At 44.5% G+C, this 18,043-nt stretch overlaps 4 protein-coding genes across 4 annotated transcripts; 3 read left to right on the forward strand and 1 right to left on the reverse strand.

The window, feature by feature from the left end:
• Window positions 1-329: 329 nt before the first annotated feature.
• On the forward strand, window positions 330-3,020 carry PAAG_03451 (hypothetical protein; the record flags this gene model as incomplete). The annotated part of the gene is made up of 5 exons (XM_015844974.1): window positions 330-437; window positions 567-1,496; window positions 1,562-1,760; window positions 1,826-2,683; window positions 2,785-3,020. 5 exons carry the CDS (start codon window positions 330-332, stop codon window positions 3,018-3,020), a joined length of 2,331 nt encoding a protein of 776 aa, XP_015701948.1.
• Window positions 3,021-3,670: 650 nt separating this feature from the next.
• Window positions 3,671-5,054, reverse strand: PAAG_03452 (carnitine/acyl carnitine carrier; the record flags this gene model as incomplete). Its single annotated transcript, XM_002794861.1, has 5 exons — window positions 3,671-3,716; window positions 3,815-4,428; window positions 4,569-4,585; window positions 4,663-4,711; window positions 4,797-5,054. The coding sequence occupies 5 exons, from the start codon at window positions 5,052-5,054 to the stop codon at window positions 3,671-3,673; spliced, it is 984 nt and encodes a 327-aa protein (XP_002794907.1).
• An 8,599-nt stretch (window positions 5,055-13,653) lies between these two features.
• Window positions 13,654-14,921, forward strand: PAAG_03453 (hypothetical protein; the record flags this gene model as incomplete). The annotated part of the gene is made up of 2 exons (XM_002794862.2): window positions 13,654-13,818; window positions 13,971-14,921. The coding sequence occupies 2 exons, from the start codon at window positions 13,654-13,656 to the stop codon at window positions 14,919-14,921; spliced, it is 1,116 nt and encodes a 371-aa protein (XP_002794908.1).
• A 1,092-nt stretch (window positions 14,922-16,013) lies between these two features.
• Window positions 16,014-16,860, forward strand: PAAG_03454 (ubiquitin-conjugating enzyme; the record flags this gene model as incomplete). Its single annotated transcript, XM_002794863.1, has 3 exons — window positions 16,014-16,170; window positions 16,381-16,473; window positions 16,604-16,860. 3 exons carry the CDS (start codon window positions 16,014-16,016, stop codon window positions 16,858-16,860), a joined length of 507 nt encoding a protein of 168 aa, XP_002794909.1.
• Between the last annotated feature and the right edge of the window lie 1,183 nt (window positions 16,861-18,043).

Here is an 18,043-nt window from a genome sequence, read left to right on the forward strand (position 1 = left end):
CGCTCTGTACCTGGCTGGTAACATTAAGATTGTAGCGCCCTCACTGAAAATGCCCTCAAACTATCGCTTAAGTAAAAGACCTTATCAAAAGGGAGGAGCTAAACCGTGAGGCCCGTAGATGGCCTCGTTACGCAACTCATATATTTCGTCAAAATTGGTCCAGCGTTGTTTCGATGTTACTTTATTCCCCGCGGCGACCCATCTCATAAATTTTGTCTTCCATCCCAACGCAAGCTCTGGTTGACCAAACTTCAAAACATGAATTATGTAGTGTGGTAGTTCTGGTGGTATACTCTCCAACAGCAAACAACGCAACTTTAGCCGTCATCATGCTCGATCCCGTCGAACTCACTCTTTTTCCATCCTGCTTTGACTGCGTTTCCTGGTCGCTGGATGGCGACCTGGCTGTTGGGCTGGGAGAATATGTCCAAGTATTGGTCTGTCAAACCACCCTGGTTCTCGCGAAAGGGCACCTGAATACGGATGATACTACCTCTTCCAATTGAGTCCAAAAAGCCTATTTATTACTTATCTATCGAATATAATGTGCTAACGCCCTAATTTAGCTTCCGCAAGTCAAGACAAAGCCATCGACGGACGAGACAACAACAGGAGCACCTTCAAGATCCCAGTGGACCGTGACCAAGTTCCGCGCCAACATTTTCGCTAACCAGGACTGGCCCATGATCTTTCCTCAGCCTGGGACAACTTTTTCCATTGGAGAAGAGCAGTCTACTAGCCATGTTGTCGGCTTGTCTTGGTCCCCACAGCGTTTGGCTAGGTATAGCCGGCATGCCCTCGCAGTGTTGACAAGCAACTTAGTGTTATCTTTATGGGAGCTGGTAGATGGCCAGTCAAAGTGGATTAGGACTGCGATTATCAATACTGCACTCAGAAAGTTCTTTGCCCCGTTGGCGGAGGATGAGAGCCGAGTTTTACAGCGGAAACAACATGTGAGGTCCTTTTGCTGGAGTCCTCCGTTTGAAAATAAAAATGTTCTCGGACATGAGCAGCGCGCCCAACGCAACATGGCCCTGCTGGGAGTTGCAAACGATATGAACGACATAACTGTGATCAGTGTCAGACATGATCTCAGTGGATCTGACATTCAGAGGACGTTGTCGGTAGAGGTTATTTTCCATTATGAGCTACCTGCACCGGCTGTGGTGTATCCACAGGTGCTGCCTGAATCTCTTCTGGGCCACGCCATGGGATCCATGCATATGATTTCCCATATTAAATGGGGCCACTGGCATCCGAGTTTGGACGAGAAAGAGAATCCTAGAAAACACTCATCTCTGCTGGCCATTTTACATGGGACTAAGGTCAAGGTTTTCATGATTAATGCACAACGCGGAGAAGTTGCAGGAGAGAGTGAAGATGGAAGTTCTGATGGCAGGTTATATATGCAATTAAGCGAATTTATACCAATTTCTCAGGGTGAGCAGATCCAGGATATGAACTTTCAAGGCCCGTTGAATTGGATTGACATTGAGGTAAATAAGTTGACATATCACTGCCCCATACGAGAGTTTGCAATTTAATTTACTGACTGCGGGAGGGTGCTGGAAATGAATCTCTACCGTCTCTGGCCGTGGGAGCACTTGGGAGATTCGCTGTCATTACGTTCGATGGCTTGTTCACCCGCAACCGCAACCCTGGAAGTCCTTCGCAACCCAGATTGGCTATATCAGTCTACGACGCACTGAGACCAGAGGTAGGAGTAGAAGGCAACACTCAAGAATGGGAGCCAATTACCGGTGCGTATTATGCCGCCTAATAAACATCACAAGTGGCTATCTTGCTAAGAACCCGTTTGGGGCAGCAATGACATCCACCACAGACACGCAATCTGTTATTCCGACCTTGCATGTAGTACAATTTACTTCCTCCCTCCGTTCCATACAGTTCACATTTGCAGAAACGCAACCAACTACTGTCACTGGTAATTTGGACGTGGAAAACGCGCAAAGTGCATATCTCTCCAGCCAAATAGGAGGATTTTGCAGCCGCTTCGACCTCGACCACGACCTGGGAGGAATGTCCACTGCCCGAACCTGGGGTCTTGCCAGCTATCGAGGCTGGATTGCAGCATGCTTCACAGTCCACCCAAGCGATATGGTAGAATATACCACAACGGCCCGCGAGCTCTCAAGGATCGTTTTCGCACCACCGCGCCAGGAACAGAACCAGGACCAAGCCGAACCGGGCTCCGTTTTGCTGCCCTGGGCCAATCCCCCGGAACTAACAGCCGATCGCATGAGGGCTGCCCGTGCAAATGTTCTCGCTTTCATCCTCCATGAGAGCCACAGGCGTCGATTAACTGATTCTTGGGCAAGAAAGCTCCAATATGCGGCTGTCTGCTGCGTGATTACGGATCATGACCCTTCAGATGAGCCGCATCTGCTACAAGCTGCGAAATCGACTGCAGAGTGGCTGTCCGAATCATTCAACCTTTGTCTGTCTCTGGAGCTAAAATGCATATATGACATGCTCCAGTCGAACTCTCCCCACTCCGGGGAACCTACAGCGGCTCCTGAAACTGACAAAGTGATACCCGCTAAAAGCCACAAAGGTGCATCATGGGCAGCCCATGATGTGTTTGAATTCTGCGATATATGTGGTAGCGGTATTAACTGGTACTCACCAGATGAGTCCCAATGTACGGAGGGACATGTGTTTAGTGTGTCTTCCGTGTTTTCTTTCTCCTGCATTCTCTCTCCTGAACACACTCCCCCTCTCTGCAAAAATTCAACTCACCCATGCTAATTCTCAAGAATCCAGCTCGATGTGGTTTGACATTCCTTTCCATCCAAGATCCGTCGATCTCCAAACGCTGTTCGGGATGTAGTGGTGAAGTTCTGGACGCCGATCTCATCGAATGTCCTAGTTCAATTGAACCGGAAACGGACACTGCAGGTGGTGGGGTTAAGCCTCAGCGTCGGAGTGAAAAATTGCTTGACATCCTCTGTGGCATGTTTGATACGTGTATATATTGTGGTGGAAAGTTTATGCAGTAGATGGAGACATGAGCATATTCAAGGGAAAAGCAAGAAGCGGTCGGCGGACTGCTTCTACGTGGTGTTTCCGGAGTAATGTCAAATCAAAATATCAGGTATGGTGGTATGCCTTGTTTCTTCTGGAGGGAGAGGGAAACATGATTTTACTGGTTTGAGGTTTGCCGGGCAATTGAAACGTCTATATGCAACAAACGGACTGGCAAGCTCTATGCTCAACTACTAAAGTGACGTATATGCAGAAAAAGCTCAATATATGAATATAATTGTAATAAAATAGGTATAACAACGTTCTACGTGCTTTATAGCTAGCGGATGGAATGGTTATTGAGATGCAGAGAGATCGAAAACATGAAAGAATAACCAATCATGAGACGCAGGCACCGTATCCATACCTGCATGTAGAAAACAAGGGAAAAAATATCTATATAAGTGAAACTCCATTTCGAAGCAAATGCCTGGCATGAAAAATGAAAGCATCGAAGGGAATATATACTAAAGAAATCCATCCTGCAGATGGATATATATATATATATAGAGAGAAATATATTATAACATGGGTATCATGGCTTTCACATCATCTTGTTGAGAACAGTCTTTAAAATCAGTGTGCCTGAAGCCAAGTGTATTATTGATTTATCAGGGCACAACAATTAGAACATATTGGCCATGGCTTTGTGAGCCAGCTCGACCCCAAGGCTGTTTATGAATGCAATTTTCGTTAGCATATCGTAATGTAGGTGGCCAATCAGATACATATTATATGGCAAAAGGATAGGTGTGGGAGTGGGACACACAATGTAGCTGCGTTTGCGGGTACAGCTCTAGCCAATGCAGGTCCAAAACCAGGGAAGAAGGCCTTAAGTCCGCCCTTTGCATATACCCCGCGAATGGTGCCACCAATGGTAGGTCGTCCTTCTGCGCTTTGCAACCTGGATTTGATTGTATCGATTGGGAACACGGGAATCCACATGGCAATTCCAGCAGCGCCACCAGCAGCGATCACGGCAGGCAGGGACAATTCACCGGTAACATTTCCGTCGGCATCCTTTGGTGTGAGGCTTCGTTTAATATACTCGTACGCGGCGAAATAAGCAGCGGAACCGGGGCCATCACGAGCCAAGGTCATTGCGCTTCCACGGAATACGCTGCGGACACCACCCTCTTTGTACAGCTGTCGAACAACATCAATACCACCTGAATACTTGGGTTTTTGGCCAGGTGGAGGGGGGTTTTGACCCTGGATCTGAAGGAGGACCTTGACACGCTCGAAAGGAGCGGTGATCAGGGTCATAGGAATGGCGGAGAAGAAGCCGGCAGCCGATATCTGGGAGATGGAGTACTGGGGAGTCCCATTATGAACGGGGACGGTGGAAAAATTGCGAACAAGGGTTTTCCCAAGATCGTAACCCTGTATACATTGGAGAGGAGAGAGGATGAGATTGGCGGTCAGAGTGCAGACGACGAAATGTCAGGGGTTAAGTGATAACAGAATGCATATATATATATATATATATATATATGTATGTATGTATATGCATGAGAACGTACCCAGAAGCTCACGGCAACTGCAGAGACAAAAAGTCAGCTAATGGACGATGGCAACTAACCCATGGAGAGAGAGGTAAGGGATATCAAATCATACACATAGGAGTCACTCCAACGAGCGGAGCGGAAACACCAGCATATAACCCCTATATTTTCGGTGTCGCTGTGAGTTTTGTGGAACAAGTATATATCTATATATATATAAAAAATAAATAAACAATAATGGCTTACCCTGGCAATGCCTTCCCGGGCAATGGTTTTCTTCACGACGTCAACAGCGCCCGAGTAGACACCCTTTTCAGCGGTCTGCATCCGGACTTTGACCAAATCAAAAGGGTGGCCGACAATCACGGCACACAGTCCACCAACACCACCCGCGACGAAGGATTTGATATGGGCAACGGTAGCATTGGGAGCGGCGGAGGCTTGTTTTGGTGACTCTAACTCAGTGGGGACTGGAGTAGAGATGGTGGATGTAGAGGAAGGCATGTCGCGTCGAGGGATGGCAGGTTGGAAGGTCCACCAAGGAGGAGGACAAAACGTAGGCAAAGCGATTGAAGGCACAGCCAACACAGCTAAACCAGCAAACGAAAAAAGAAAGTGAGAAAGCAAAAAAAAAAAAAAAAAAAAGGCAAGTAAACAGAACACGCAAGGTAAGCTATAACACAGCGAGTGCAGAGGGGAGAGAGGAGGAGAGAGAAAATGCGGCGGGACACAGAGATATGAGATAACTAATAAAAAAAAAGATGCGGGATGGGAACCTCGGCTCGGAATACGGAACAATTGAATACCCGGAGGCTATGCGGAGGAAGGCGGTGAGATAAGATCGAGCAGAGATAAGATCAGACCAGAGGGTGAGGGCAACATACAAATACGCACACACATACAGTGAGGGGGATGGGGGAAAGAGAATGGGAGAGAGATATGGATCATAGTTAGTTACTCCTATATTTTTAATGTGCTATGCCTGCAGAAAATGTATTTAGTGTGTAAGTTTGGACCCTTGACTGTCCGGACGAAGGGATGGCAGAATTAGACCTGAGCTTGTCGCCCTCCAATAGGTCCCTTATTTGCTGATTGATCAAAGACCACGCTTACTCACAACCCGTTCGGCTGGACCTCAAATGCCCTTTTGACTCTCTCCTCAGGAAATGGACATGCCGGATTTTTCTTTGAAAAGTTGCGCTTCGATGTCTTGAGAGGGGATTTGTGTAAACAGGGAGATATTTTCAAAATCTGAAAATCCGAGAATGTAATAATATTGTTTTACATTGGATCGGTTTAACTATGCTCAGTTAGCTGATGTACATTGTACTATTAAAAGGCAGATTCCATTTTAGGGTTTATGAGTCAACTTTTGAATCCACATCTGATAGAAGGTCTAAACTGAGGTGCATATGCATTTTAAAAGTGTGATATTTCTATCTGTGATATGAGTTATACTTGTCATGTCAAATTAATTTTAATAACTTAACTATTTAGTTACTAACATTAACTCGAGGATGCTCTCTAGTAAGCTCTGAGTTGATTAAGTTAATGTAATCAAATATCTTCTCATCACCGTCATCAAGCTTCTAAATAAGGAATTTCTTTTAGCTGTCTTTATATCAAATTTCTCAAATAAAAACTGCTGCTGCAAAGTATATAATATTATACACTTTATCTTATATGATCAAATTGAGAGAGTTAAAGTATATTTTAAATAATCAGCTTCTAATAGTAAGTTAATCTGTATAGAAAAAAAAAAAAACTCTAGTCTAATAAGTTCGATTTTAAAATAAGAGAGGACAGTTTCTTCAAGTTGTAACTGTTACGGCGTAGCTGCTTGTAATATGGATTAAGGTTGACCCGCTCTGCTCCGAAAGGTTGATCCGCTCTACCTCTTTATATTCGGCTGCTCGTTCATTCCACATTCTAATCCCCAGTTTAGTATTCTCGTCGCAGGTGCCTAGTTAGATAGATGAATTGAAGCTGTTGTCTTGTTATCATCCAGACTCTAGTTGAGCCATGGCAGTAACTATATAAAAGATAGTAAATTTACTACTTGTAAACTATTACAATTACTATAAATAAAAATAAATTTAAATTTAACTTTGATAAGACTATTTGTAACGGGCTAGATACTGAAAACAGTTGATAATTACACACGTATGAACAACAAGAAGGAATCGTTAGACAAGAAGAGAGATCATATCAAGACAGAGCCTTGATAATAAAAGGAAAAGTTATAGGAGGGTGGCGGAGGCTTATATGAAGGAAGACTGAAGAGTCGGAGCTTCGGTGATAAAGGAGAAGCTATACAAGAATGACGGAGGGTTATACGAAGGCGGAGCCTGAGTAACTGGAAAGGAAGGGCGCAGCCCCTTACACTGTTATTCTGTTTTCTTTTGTTAATTGACTTTTTTATTTTTGTCTGCTCTCTTTTTTCGGGGTTTTTTTTTTATGGATCTAAGTATGTATAGTTGAAAGATATAAGAGACTATCTTATTGTAACGAGACGGCGCCGAGTCGCGGAGCCAACTGCGTCGCCGCGTAGGATTAGTTGATGGGAAGCCGGATGGGTAGGCTTAACTAGATAAGGAAGCAGGCGAGCTTATGCCTACGAACAGAAGAGGTAACTAGAAATCAAAGATACAGGTGGTTATACAGAGATTTGCATGCGTTTTCCAGTAACTCTGATAGATTGAGAACGAATCGCTGACCCTCTGAACAGTGGGTCAGATAACTATCTATATAGGATTTCTATCAGACTCCCCTTCTTCATCATGAATATGATAAGATGTCGCTCCATCCGATTAGAGGTGGAGGTGCCTTCCAGGCGTTGCCAGTGACGTAATTCCCATATCCTTCCACAGTGATGATCCTTGCACGGTCATTTCGTATAAAGGCGAGAGAATATTATCCTTAGATGTAGAGTAGAGGCGGCGCGGCAGAGAGATAGTTTCTATGACGTAAGAGGCAGCGGTGCCAAGAAGATGTCCCTGGCAAGATCCCGTGATCACAACAATTCCCATTTAGGGCTTCGTCCTTGATGCCCTCAGAACTTCCTAATTGGGTAATGGTCTTTGTTATGCAGCAACCGTTCATACCTATTGTGGTGTAAACAAAGAATTTATATCATGAATCTCACCACCCGGATAGATTCTTCTTCCATCAATCAAACTCCTTATCTTCTGCCAGGTTAGTCTAGCTCCTATATCTCTCAATATAGAGGCATGACAGTGCTAATGGACACAATACAGCCTTCTCAAGAAGTTGAATAGAAGACTCCAAGTACTATTCTTTCTTCTTGCCTTCTCTGCTTCATTTATCAAGCAAAGAGAGTGAGATATTAATGTTGGAGCAGTGCTTCTAGACGTAAATAATATGAGCAGCTGCTACATCTGTTGCAGCCCAAAAGGCCAGGTTAGAGGAGATGGCGAGCCATGAGGCTGTCATCAAATCATCACCTGTGCCTGAGGCTGCGACAGTCATCCCTCCTGCACCCACATCTTTCCCAGTCCCATAACCTCCTCGCGCTTTGAGCACAGTGGTTCTTGAGGGCTCCGGAGCAGTGTCTATTTCCTCTCTGGAGAGAGCAACAGTGCAGGAGATTGTTGAGGAGGTGCCTTCCCAAAGTCTCAGTGGCACATCTTGCTGCCTCCGCTGTTCCAAACAGCTCAAAAATGGAGGAATCTTCTGCAGTCGTCCCAGTCAAAATTCACGCTGTTTTCACTGCGCGAAAAACAAAGACTCATGTCCTCCTGTATGTCTTTCCTCCAGAACATACCGTAGCGATACTGTTCTGGATAGGTGCCAATTCAGGATAGGGCCAGGCTCTCAGACCTCTAGGTGTTGGCGGACTCTGTCAGTGCTGGGGAGATCCTTAGCTCAGCTTCAAAAAGAAGCTCTAAAGTGGGTCTCTGAGGTGGAAAAACATCTGCGGATAACCACTCTTAAGAAGGGGGCGACTGGCACTGTCTCTGGAAATACCACAGAGACTGTGCGACTTCTGAAGAAGATTTCTCTTCAGCTAGAACAGATGACTCAGGTTCTTTGTCAGCTGGTAAGTTATATACCAACTGTTTCAGTGTCGTGTTGCTAAGTCTTTGTAGTCGAAGGTGCCCATGCCCTCTGTCCCCAATGTCAAAAAAGAGTTTGGGGGGGAAGAGGTGGTGAAAGATAAGATCCTTGGGCACAGAGGATGTCTCGCTTGCAGGCACTTTTGGCATTGATAGTTTTTACCTGTAGGCCTTTGCCCAATAACATTGCGATTTTTGTTCCACTTCAGGGGTTATTCTGGTGGAATATTCCTTACTTCACTTTCTTTGCACTGCATAACCTCATTAAACTCCTTAAAACCTTCTAGGGCAAAACAGGAGAAGAGCGTCATGCTTGCCACAAAGCTTCAGGGAGCTACCATGAAGACACCTCCAAAAACAAAACAAAAAAATAAAAATAAAAATAAAAATAAAACAGTGGGGAAAAGGAAGTGCTCTCAATGGTAGGCATCTCTACATCTTTGATGTGCAACAGGGCGGTCTTTATTACTGCCTCATATCTGTTGATCTCCTCCTCAGCATTTTTCAAATGCTGCAGTGGTTCTCACGAGTTCTCCGATGTTGAATAATCTTCCCACTTAACAAGTTCTTTGCGAATTCTAGGAATTCTTGAACATCTCTAAATGTTCGCAGCTCTGGCCACTCCTCTATGGTGGTGACCTGGCTCCAATCCATCGATATGGCGGCTACCCCGACAATATAACCAAGAAACTGTAATTCTTGGGCAAGAATAAGCATTTGGACTCTTTGGCATACTATAGCTTCAATAGTCTGTCCATAACTTCTCAAACACTCTTGTCACGTTGTTCTTCATCTTGAGAGAATATAAGTATTTCATCCAGGTATACTACACATGGTATGTTCGACAAGGCCTCATTAATATAGGCCTGGATGGTGGCAGGGGCATTGCGAAGACCGAATGGCATAACCAGAGACTCAAAGTTGCCGTATTTGGTTCGGAAGGCTGTCTTCCATTCATCACCTTTATTGATGCGAATCCTATGATAGGCATCTCTAAGGTCAATCTTGGAGAACACCTTCGCTCCGCCAAATCAATCAATCATCTCGTCAATTAAGAGTAGAGAATAATGATTCTTAACTGTCACTTTGTTGAGTCCTCTGTAGTCTACACAAAGCTATAGACTTCCATTCTTCTTAGGTACGAAGAGAATGGGTGCCTCAGCAGGACTTGTTGTTGTGTGTATCCAATTCTTTGACTGCATCTCTTCAAGATATTTGTGGAGAACATCCAACTCTTTTACTGACAGGTTATAAAGGGATCCATATGGTGCTGTAGCACCTTCAACTAGGTGTATCTCATGCCTCGTGTCCGGTAACTTTGATGCCTCTTGTTCTGAGAAGACATCAGTATAGTTGGCCAGCAGCCTCTCAATCCATCCATTCCTTTCAACAGAGAGAGTTGTCAACTGTGGTGCTGCCATGATGACACCTATCCTCAAGTCCGCAGTCATATAGAATAATAATTATAGCCTTCAACTCTGTTACACCTATGGAATTCCTCAGGGGTTTCGATAGTGACTTGCGCGTCGGTGAGCCGGTACCGCCATGCCTGGAGTGACCCAGTCGATGATGATAGGGGATGATCCCGTAACCACGGAAGTCCCAGGATGAGGTCCTCATCCACCATATTAACAGTGTTAAGTAACAAATCACAACTTTAGTAAGTCCCTTCTGAATCAGTGGCAACGTATCTTGCCTGTATAGTATCAAAGCAATGACACATCGTTCCATCAGGGAATCTTGCCCTACTAGGGGGACCTATCTTCTTCCACTCTCGCAGTAATGCATAGGAGTGGGATATGAAATTAGCATCCGCCCCAGACTCTACTAGGCACCGCACCTTCTGCGGCCCACTAGGCGTAGAAAGTTCTATTGTGACATGAACTCGGAGACGTTCGAATTGTCAACCTTCCTCTTGGTCCTTGGTTGACACATTGGCAAGCAAAGTGGTGTTCTTTTGAAGGAGTACTACTCTTATTCATACCCTTCTTGCCCTTGGAGCACATGCCTGTGAAGTGCCCACTCTGTCCACAGGTATAGCACAAGCGTTCTGTCCCTCTTTTCTTCCATTCTTCAGTGGTGACAGAGAAATCACTCCTTGAATGAGGCTTGTTATCAGATGTCTGGGTGCCGCCATGGCGCCGTTTTCCTGTTGTTTTTTGTTGAAGGTAGTTTCTTTCTTCGAACCTTTTCTATCTTCTGTTTCCCTTTGGTGGAGGATACGAGCAGCCAGATTGACAAGTTCGGTTCGATTGGTTGGGGGGGCTTTGGTATTGATAAATTGTAGCCCTTACCCTTGAGAGCAATTTTTAGCAAAGTAAAGCTGGGTCTTCAGCTGATCCTTATCAGCTGGCAATTCCTCCCAGTATTCCTCGAATCTTGCATTGAAGTCGGCAGCAGATTCATCCTCCTTTTGGAGGAAAGAATTGAACCGTTCTGCTGCTGTAAAGCCATGATTGCGGTGATCTTCAGTTTGATTCAGGAGGAAGGTTTTGCATTCTTCCCATGTCGAAGTCGCCTTCGTACGCTCTAATTCTTTCTCTTTGGTCATCTAGGTGGTCACGGGGGTAGGTACAAGGAGGCTAACAGCATATAAGACTCGAACTTCATGGGTGCTAAATTGGGTTGGGTTAAGACGGAACTTCCGCTCGAGGGCTCGATAGAAAGTGTGATATTCAGTCAAGTTTTTGCCCTGGAATGGCTGCGGATCTCTGATATTTATCTCCTTTTCTCCATCATAGACATAGGGTTCCCTCATGCCAAAATGCCTGGTCGGTACAGGAACCTCATGGTTCCTGAGAGGTGAGGTTCAGGTGTATGACGGCTGCTGGGTATAGGACGCCCCAGCGGCAGGTTGGGTTTCAGGACCATCTTCAGGATGTGACATGTCGTCTGAGCTTGACTGATTCTTCAGCAGTCAGGTTGAGCGATTCGAACTGTAGCGAGACGGCGCCGAGACAAGAGAGTCAACAGTGTCGCCGCGTAGGATTGGTTTATGGGAAGCCGGATGGGTAGGCTTGACTAGATAAGGAAGCAGGCGAGCTATGCCTATGAACAGAAGAGATAACTAGAAATCAAGGATACAAGTGGTAATATAGGGATTTGTATGCGTTTTCCAAGTAGATCTGATAAGAGTGAGAACGAATCGCTGACCCTCTGAACAGTGGGTGAGATAACTATCTATATAGGATTTCTACCAGTCTCCCCTTCTTGATGAAACGCTAAGATGCCGCTCTATCCGATTAGGGGGGGGGGGGGGGGGAAGATGCCTTGCCAGTGGCGTAATTCCCATATCCTTCCGCAGGGATGATCCTGTTCGATCATCTCGTATAAAGGCGGGGTAATATGTATATCCTTGAAGAGGTAGAGATAGTTTCTATGACGTGGAAGGCAGCGGGCGGTGCCAAGAAGATGTCTTGGCGAGAGCTTATGATCATGACGATGTTGATTTCTTTTTCATTTATTGTAGTCATTTGATATGAGCTATTTTTCACGATTATTGAATATTCATCAAAATAGAATGAAGCTTAATAATAGATTTCAATTAACTATTAGTTAAACTAGTTGTTCACTTCCATCATGTTTGTAAATCTTATGTGTAATCTTTATGCAAGTCAGGCTGAGCTTATAACTAACTTAAGTTTCCCATGATAAAAAAAAAAAAAAAAAAAATTCATTCAGCTTATGCAATTAATTCATTGATCGATAACAAACTGCTATAGGCAAAAAGAATTATCCATCTTCTTCTATAGAAAGGTCAGAATCAAAGAAAAAGAGAAATAAAATCAAGGCTTTATTTATAAGTATAGCAATACGAGCAGGATTAGGAGCGTAACCTTGGGCAGAGGCGTTGCAATCGGATGATTCGGGTTATACAGTCACGGGTGTAAGGAGGCCGATCATGTAGTTATGTTTCATAACTAACTAGTTAACTATTGCTTGTCAAATAGTTACCTGATCAGATTTCAGTGTAATAGGCTAACGCCTGGGTATAGGATAACCTTTCGAACCCAAAACTCTGAGCCCCGATAATCCTTCTACCGGCCTGACCTGTATCTACCTTCATAGCTTTTATTCGCTCTTCTCTTCTTTTCTTTTCTCCTTCTAGCGAATTCGTCTTTTTGTTCAATATGGAAGTGCTAGGGCCGTATTCGGCAGCACGTCCGTTACATTCAGCAGGCTCATTTTCAAATCCGTTTGTGAAATTGATAATTTCAAGTTAGATACCTATGACTGCTATTTGGCGATAAAATTATTAACAGGCAGGATCTATCACATATCAAAAATGTCAAGTAGTCATGAAAATAAAGAAGAGCAGTATTTGCAATCAACTCATTTCTCGGAATTCAAAAGAAGTATCATCAGTCAGATCAACCGACATAAGAGAGAGTACAATCCTCAACACAGTTTTGTTCTTACAGATCTTGTATCGATCATGTTTCAATAAGTAAATGACCGTGACAACCTGAAGATTACCACATCTCTAGACAGTTATACTGTTTCACCGAAGTCTTCTTTCATATTAGGAAGTTAGAGAACAGATGTGTGTTTGTTTATGTATCTCATACTGCTTCTACATATATCTGCAAAGACCCTCATATCTGGCAAAATAGTCAACTAAATTAAATCTTAAAGAGTTACTGCTTATTAACTAATATTCAACTAACTAGTTAGTTATAGTTAACTAGTTAAGTTAATTAGTTCCCTCTAGTCTGCCCGCCTTCTATTTATATTATAGCTCTTTAAATCCTGGTTCGGCGGGGTATTATGAAACACGCTTTGTATCCGGGGATTAGTGGTTATCTTACGTCGTGGTTCTAATTATCTCAGTCAGTGCGTGCTCCGTAACTCATTCAGACATCTTCATTCTTTCCCTCTCCTCTATCATCTTACTATTTTCTACATTTGTTTTCTCTCTGCTCACCTGTGTCTCTCCTTGTTTCCATTTCATTTACATAACTACCTCATTTTGCGATTCTCCCGGGTTCTAAGTTTATAAGTTTATATCAAGTTTACCAAGTCTTTCCATGTTTGCCTTGATCCAACATCTGGCCCGTAGAGGGCTGGAGGCCGCCTCGCTCAATCTGGATTCTCCAAATGACAACGGCCATGGAGGGGCTCGTCGCCTGTCAGCTTGGGCATTGCTGGTGTTCATTGTCACCACCATTGTGTTTGGCCTGGTTGCTTTTGCTGTATGTGTCTTTATATGTAACTATCTTACTCCTTAACGCTTCAACCACCATAGAACAAAATCCCATCCATCATCGACAACCTTCAAGACAAGATTTTTATACAATGACAATTCCTGCTGATTCTACTCTTTCCTTCCATCTCCATGTAACAGTTCCAATACACCTACGGCATGGTGGTTGCAATGTTGACTGTGGTGGAAGATCCGCACCCTGATATTTATACCCCTATTACCATCCCCGATTCCTCGTCTAAATCACCCATAAATAATACTTCTTCTTCCCTTGATACCACCGCTTTCTCCCCGCCAGGTCCTATCACCCGCAGTCTACGTACCGCTATCCTTCACCTCCGCGCCCGTGCCGGTCCCTGGTCGCGCTTTCGTGGGTTGAACGTGTACCTCTGCATGGGCATATGTCGCACTTTGCTCGCTAAGCTCTTCCTCTCTTCCCACCATCGCAACCCCGATCCTCTTCAGTCCCTGATCCTGATTGCCACCGATGTAGTCTCTGCTCCTCTTGAGCTTGCCTGGGTCCATATTGTCGTTTCCAAACCTTCTGAACGGCCCTTCTGGAGGCGCATTCCAGGCTGCAGCAGCTGGGTGAAAATCGCTCCTGCTGTTGCTCTCCGCTCGGCTGCTTCACAGCTCACCTTGGACCTGCCAGCACAGCTTGGACTCAGGCTTATTCAGTGGCCCGTGAACCAGGGCAACTCGTCATTCTCGGACCCAGAATACAACCCCAACTCTGACATTCTCATCGCCCTAGGAGTTCTTGTTCTCTCGTGGGCCCTGGTGGTCCTTGTGGAGATTCCGGCAACCGTGACAATGATTCGCGTTGCAGCGTCATTACTCCCCAAGGAAGAGGAGACTATTGTACCGTTCGATCGCACCTTTGGCGGAAAGGTCCAACCGGTTATCCTGGGTGGTAGCGGCAAGATTGGTTTGCTGGATGCCTGGAGAACCTTCACCTGGCCTTCCCGCATCCGTCTCCTCAAGGTTTTGGCTAAGACCTTCGCCATGCTTACAGCCGTTGCCTTGACTTGCGCTGTATTCCTCGCTGGTGAGGTCATGCTCTTTGGCGACAAATTGATTGTCAAGGTATAAGAATTGGAGTACGCATTTACCAAGCCGCGGTATATCTCTACTGGGTGATTATGATTAAGCAATTCTTCACATCTCTATTGATTGAGGCACTGAAACTTCTTTTCTATCAAGTTGGAAGTTGTCTTTCTTGTCTTCATCATTCCTTCTTTCCCCCGCCTCTCTCTTTGTTTTTTCGTTTTTTTCTTCTTTCTTTTTTTTGCTTATTAATAACTCAATGATCTCGATCTCCTCCGCGTCGTCAAGGGGTTATCCTATTTGAATCTTCGTTGACGTTGTTTTTCTTGCCTCTCACTTCTTTTGCTCCGACAATTTTGGCTTGTATTAAGTTATCTTTTTTGTATTTATATCTATGTCTATGTCTGTATTACATTTTCTGCGTGTTTGCATCTATGTTGTATATATAACTACCTTCTAGCTTAGCCTAAAAGCTGCCCACCCTGAAAACGATTTTATTGTGATGCTAGGTTCATCCTCCTCCGAAAAGTCTGCTATTAATATCCATGAATCCATGGATTGTTAGCAGGGCTTCTATTACCTTCAAATGGCCTCATTCCCTGATTAAGTAACGCTCTTGGGCCACCTTTTGCGACACTACTCCACGTGATGGTGATGTGTTCCTTGGTTCTGTGAACGTTCAAATCGGATTTAGAAAACAGCTTCAAAACCGCACTTCAACGCGGAACAACTCAACCCAACTACCTAGTTAGTTAACCATGCCCATTTTGATGCCCTGTATGTACATACTATTTGTGCATATCTACATACATTGACTACTGCATACATACCCACATAAAGCACGTTACTGGTACAATGAGTACTTGACCTAAAAATTATCCCCCTCCCGATAGTTACGGAGTATTAGTTAATAGTCAACTACCCGCGCTTGTGAACATAGACGATTCAACGTGGACTCCCCCCTCCATCAATTTTTCCTGCATCCTCCCATATTTCTCCCGTACCAGCGCACCAGGGCCCAGGGCCTCTTCCAAGTAGAATTATTACAGCCCGCGAAGGCCTTAGGATCAGCTACGCGATCTCCTCCCCTGTTTCTGAGTTTTCCCTCTCTCATCCACCACCTACAACAACGGCAACATGGCGACTTCTGCAGCGGCAGGGTTGTTAAGCCGCCAATTAAAGCAGATGCAAACAGATAAGGACATCCCGGGTATTAGCTGCGGACTGGCAAATGATAACATATTTGAATGGGAGGTCATGCTCATGATCTCGGATGAGTGCAAGTTCTATGGAGGTATGTTGGATCAGATTTCTCAGAAGATCAGCGCAGAGCAGACCAGAGATCTTTAACTATTTACTTCCATATACTTTCTACCTCCCCTTGGGTCTAAAAAAGGGCTCGACACAATTAAAAAAAAAAAAAAAAAAAACGAGATTTGCCCGACTTGGTCCGGCAGCTAATCCATATTCCCACTGGCTAACTGCATCCCTGTTTGATTTTTAGGCGGTTTTTTCTGTGCTCGATTATCGTTCCCTCCGGAGTATCCTCACTTGCCGCCGAAGATGAAATTCGAAACCCCGATATTCCACCCGAACAGTATGTATCCTTCGTTGCCTTTCTTCTTTTTCACACATATCTCCCTCCTCTTCTTTTCCCACCCTCTCCCTCTCTTTTTTTTAATAGTTATGTTTTCCCCCAATGCCTGTCTGACAATTATGAATTCTAGTCTACCCCAATGGCGAAGTCTGCATATCAATCCTCCACCCCCCAGAAGACGACAAATACGGTTACGAATCTGCTGCTGAGCGCTGGTCACCTGTTCAAACTCCTGAAACAATACTGCTAAGCGTCATTAGCATGCTCTCGAGCCCTAACGATGAAAGCCCTGCGAATGTGGAGGCTGCAAGACTGTGGCGTGAAGATCCTAAGGAATTCAAACGGCGGGTAAGGAAGTGCGTGAGGGAGAGCTTGGGAGAGGAGTAGTTGACAGGCAGACGTTCTCCATTTTTGTTTCGTTTTCTTGCCACATATTTCATAAACATTTTTCCTGGTACCTGCCTTCCTGCGATTTTGCGTAACTACAGGGATTCGCCGTTCTCTGTGATACAGGATGATGTTTTCTTCTCGGTGTTCAGCCTGAGGGGGATTACTTGTGTATCATCTGTGGTCCTCTCCGTTAACAACCAAACCTCTTCGTCTTTACTTTTTCGTTTCACTTGTTTCCCTCTAGCGAAGTTTCCCCTTTATATTTTATCTTATCTTATTTTATTTTATTTTATTTTATTTTATTTTTTTTTTTAAAAAAAATTGCACTGCGAATTTTGTTTGTGCTGGGACTGGATGCATGTTGCTCTCCCCTATAAAGTCTAAACTAGGCCGTTCAAGTAAGCCATCATATTCCGTTTCCGTTTGTTTGTGCTTCTCTCACAGATATCGCCGAGATTGCTGCCATGGGTTATGTATGTAGTCTTCGACTGTATTTGATGTTGACCAGTCGTTGAATTATTTCTTCGAATAGGGATATCTTGGAGTTAATAATATTATTGCGTATATTTTTGATCAAGCCAGCCGAGCTCTGCGCAACAGAGGGAGGCACGTGAATATGGTAGCCGTAGTACCGACCGATGGGATAAAAGATTCAGCCCCAGTCGGTTTGTGTATTTGGGCACCATCTTTCACAAACAGAACTGAATTGTGCTTGTTCTTGCAATTTAAAAGTTTTGAATAAAGCCCACAGAAGGTTGGAAGGAGTAGGATCTTCCTAACTACGTTCAGTGGCTTGATGTATGAACCGCGTCCAACAGCAAAGGACGCCCAAGTTTCACAGGAGTATGGAAGACAGTTACTGGACAATCTCGGCGCGATCTAGTTTTTCCTCTTCGTCTGTTGTGAAGACGTAGGGGCCTATCCTGAGAAGAGAAAGGCAGCGTATTGAGGCGCGATATTTTCATGCACTTATCCAAAAATACGAGGGCTTCGTTCTCTTTCCAAGGAAAGTTTAAGGACGCTTTCGAATGGCACTCCCGATTGAATAGGTCATATTATTAAGTGTTTAAGAGCATGATTACAGCAACTTCCTCACCCGCTGCGTATCCAAGGAGGACCTTGTGTTAACAAACACCAATCATCCCAAGAGGAGAATCGCGCATATATCTCCGCTGAACAT

The sequence above is a fragment of the Paracoccidioides lutzii genome (assembly GCF_000150705.2).
Source record: "Paracoccidioides lutzii Pb01 unplaced genomic scaffold supercont2.7, whole genome shotgun sequence".
Taxonomy (NCBI): Eukaryota; Fungi; Ascomycota; class Eurotiomycetes; order Onygenales; family Ajellomycetaceae; genus Paracoccidioides; species Paracoccidioides lutzii.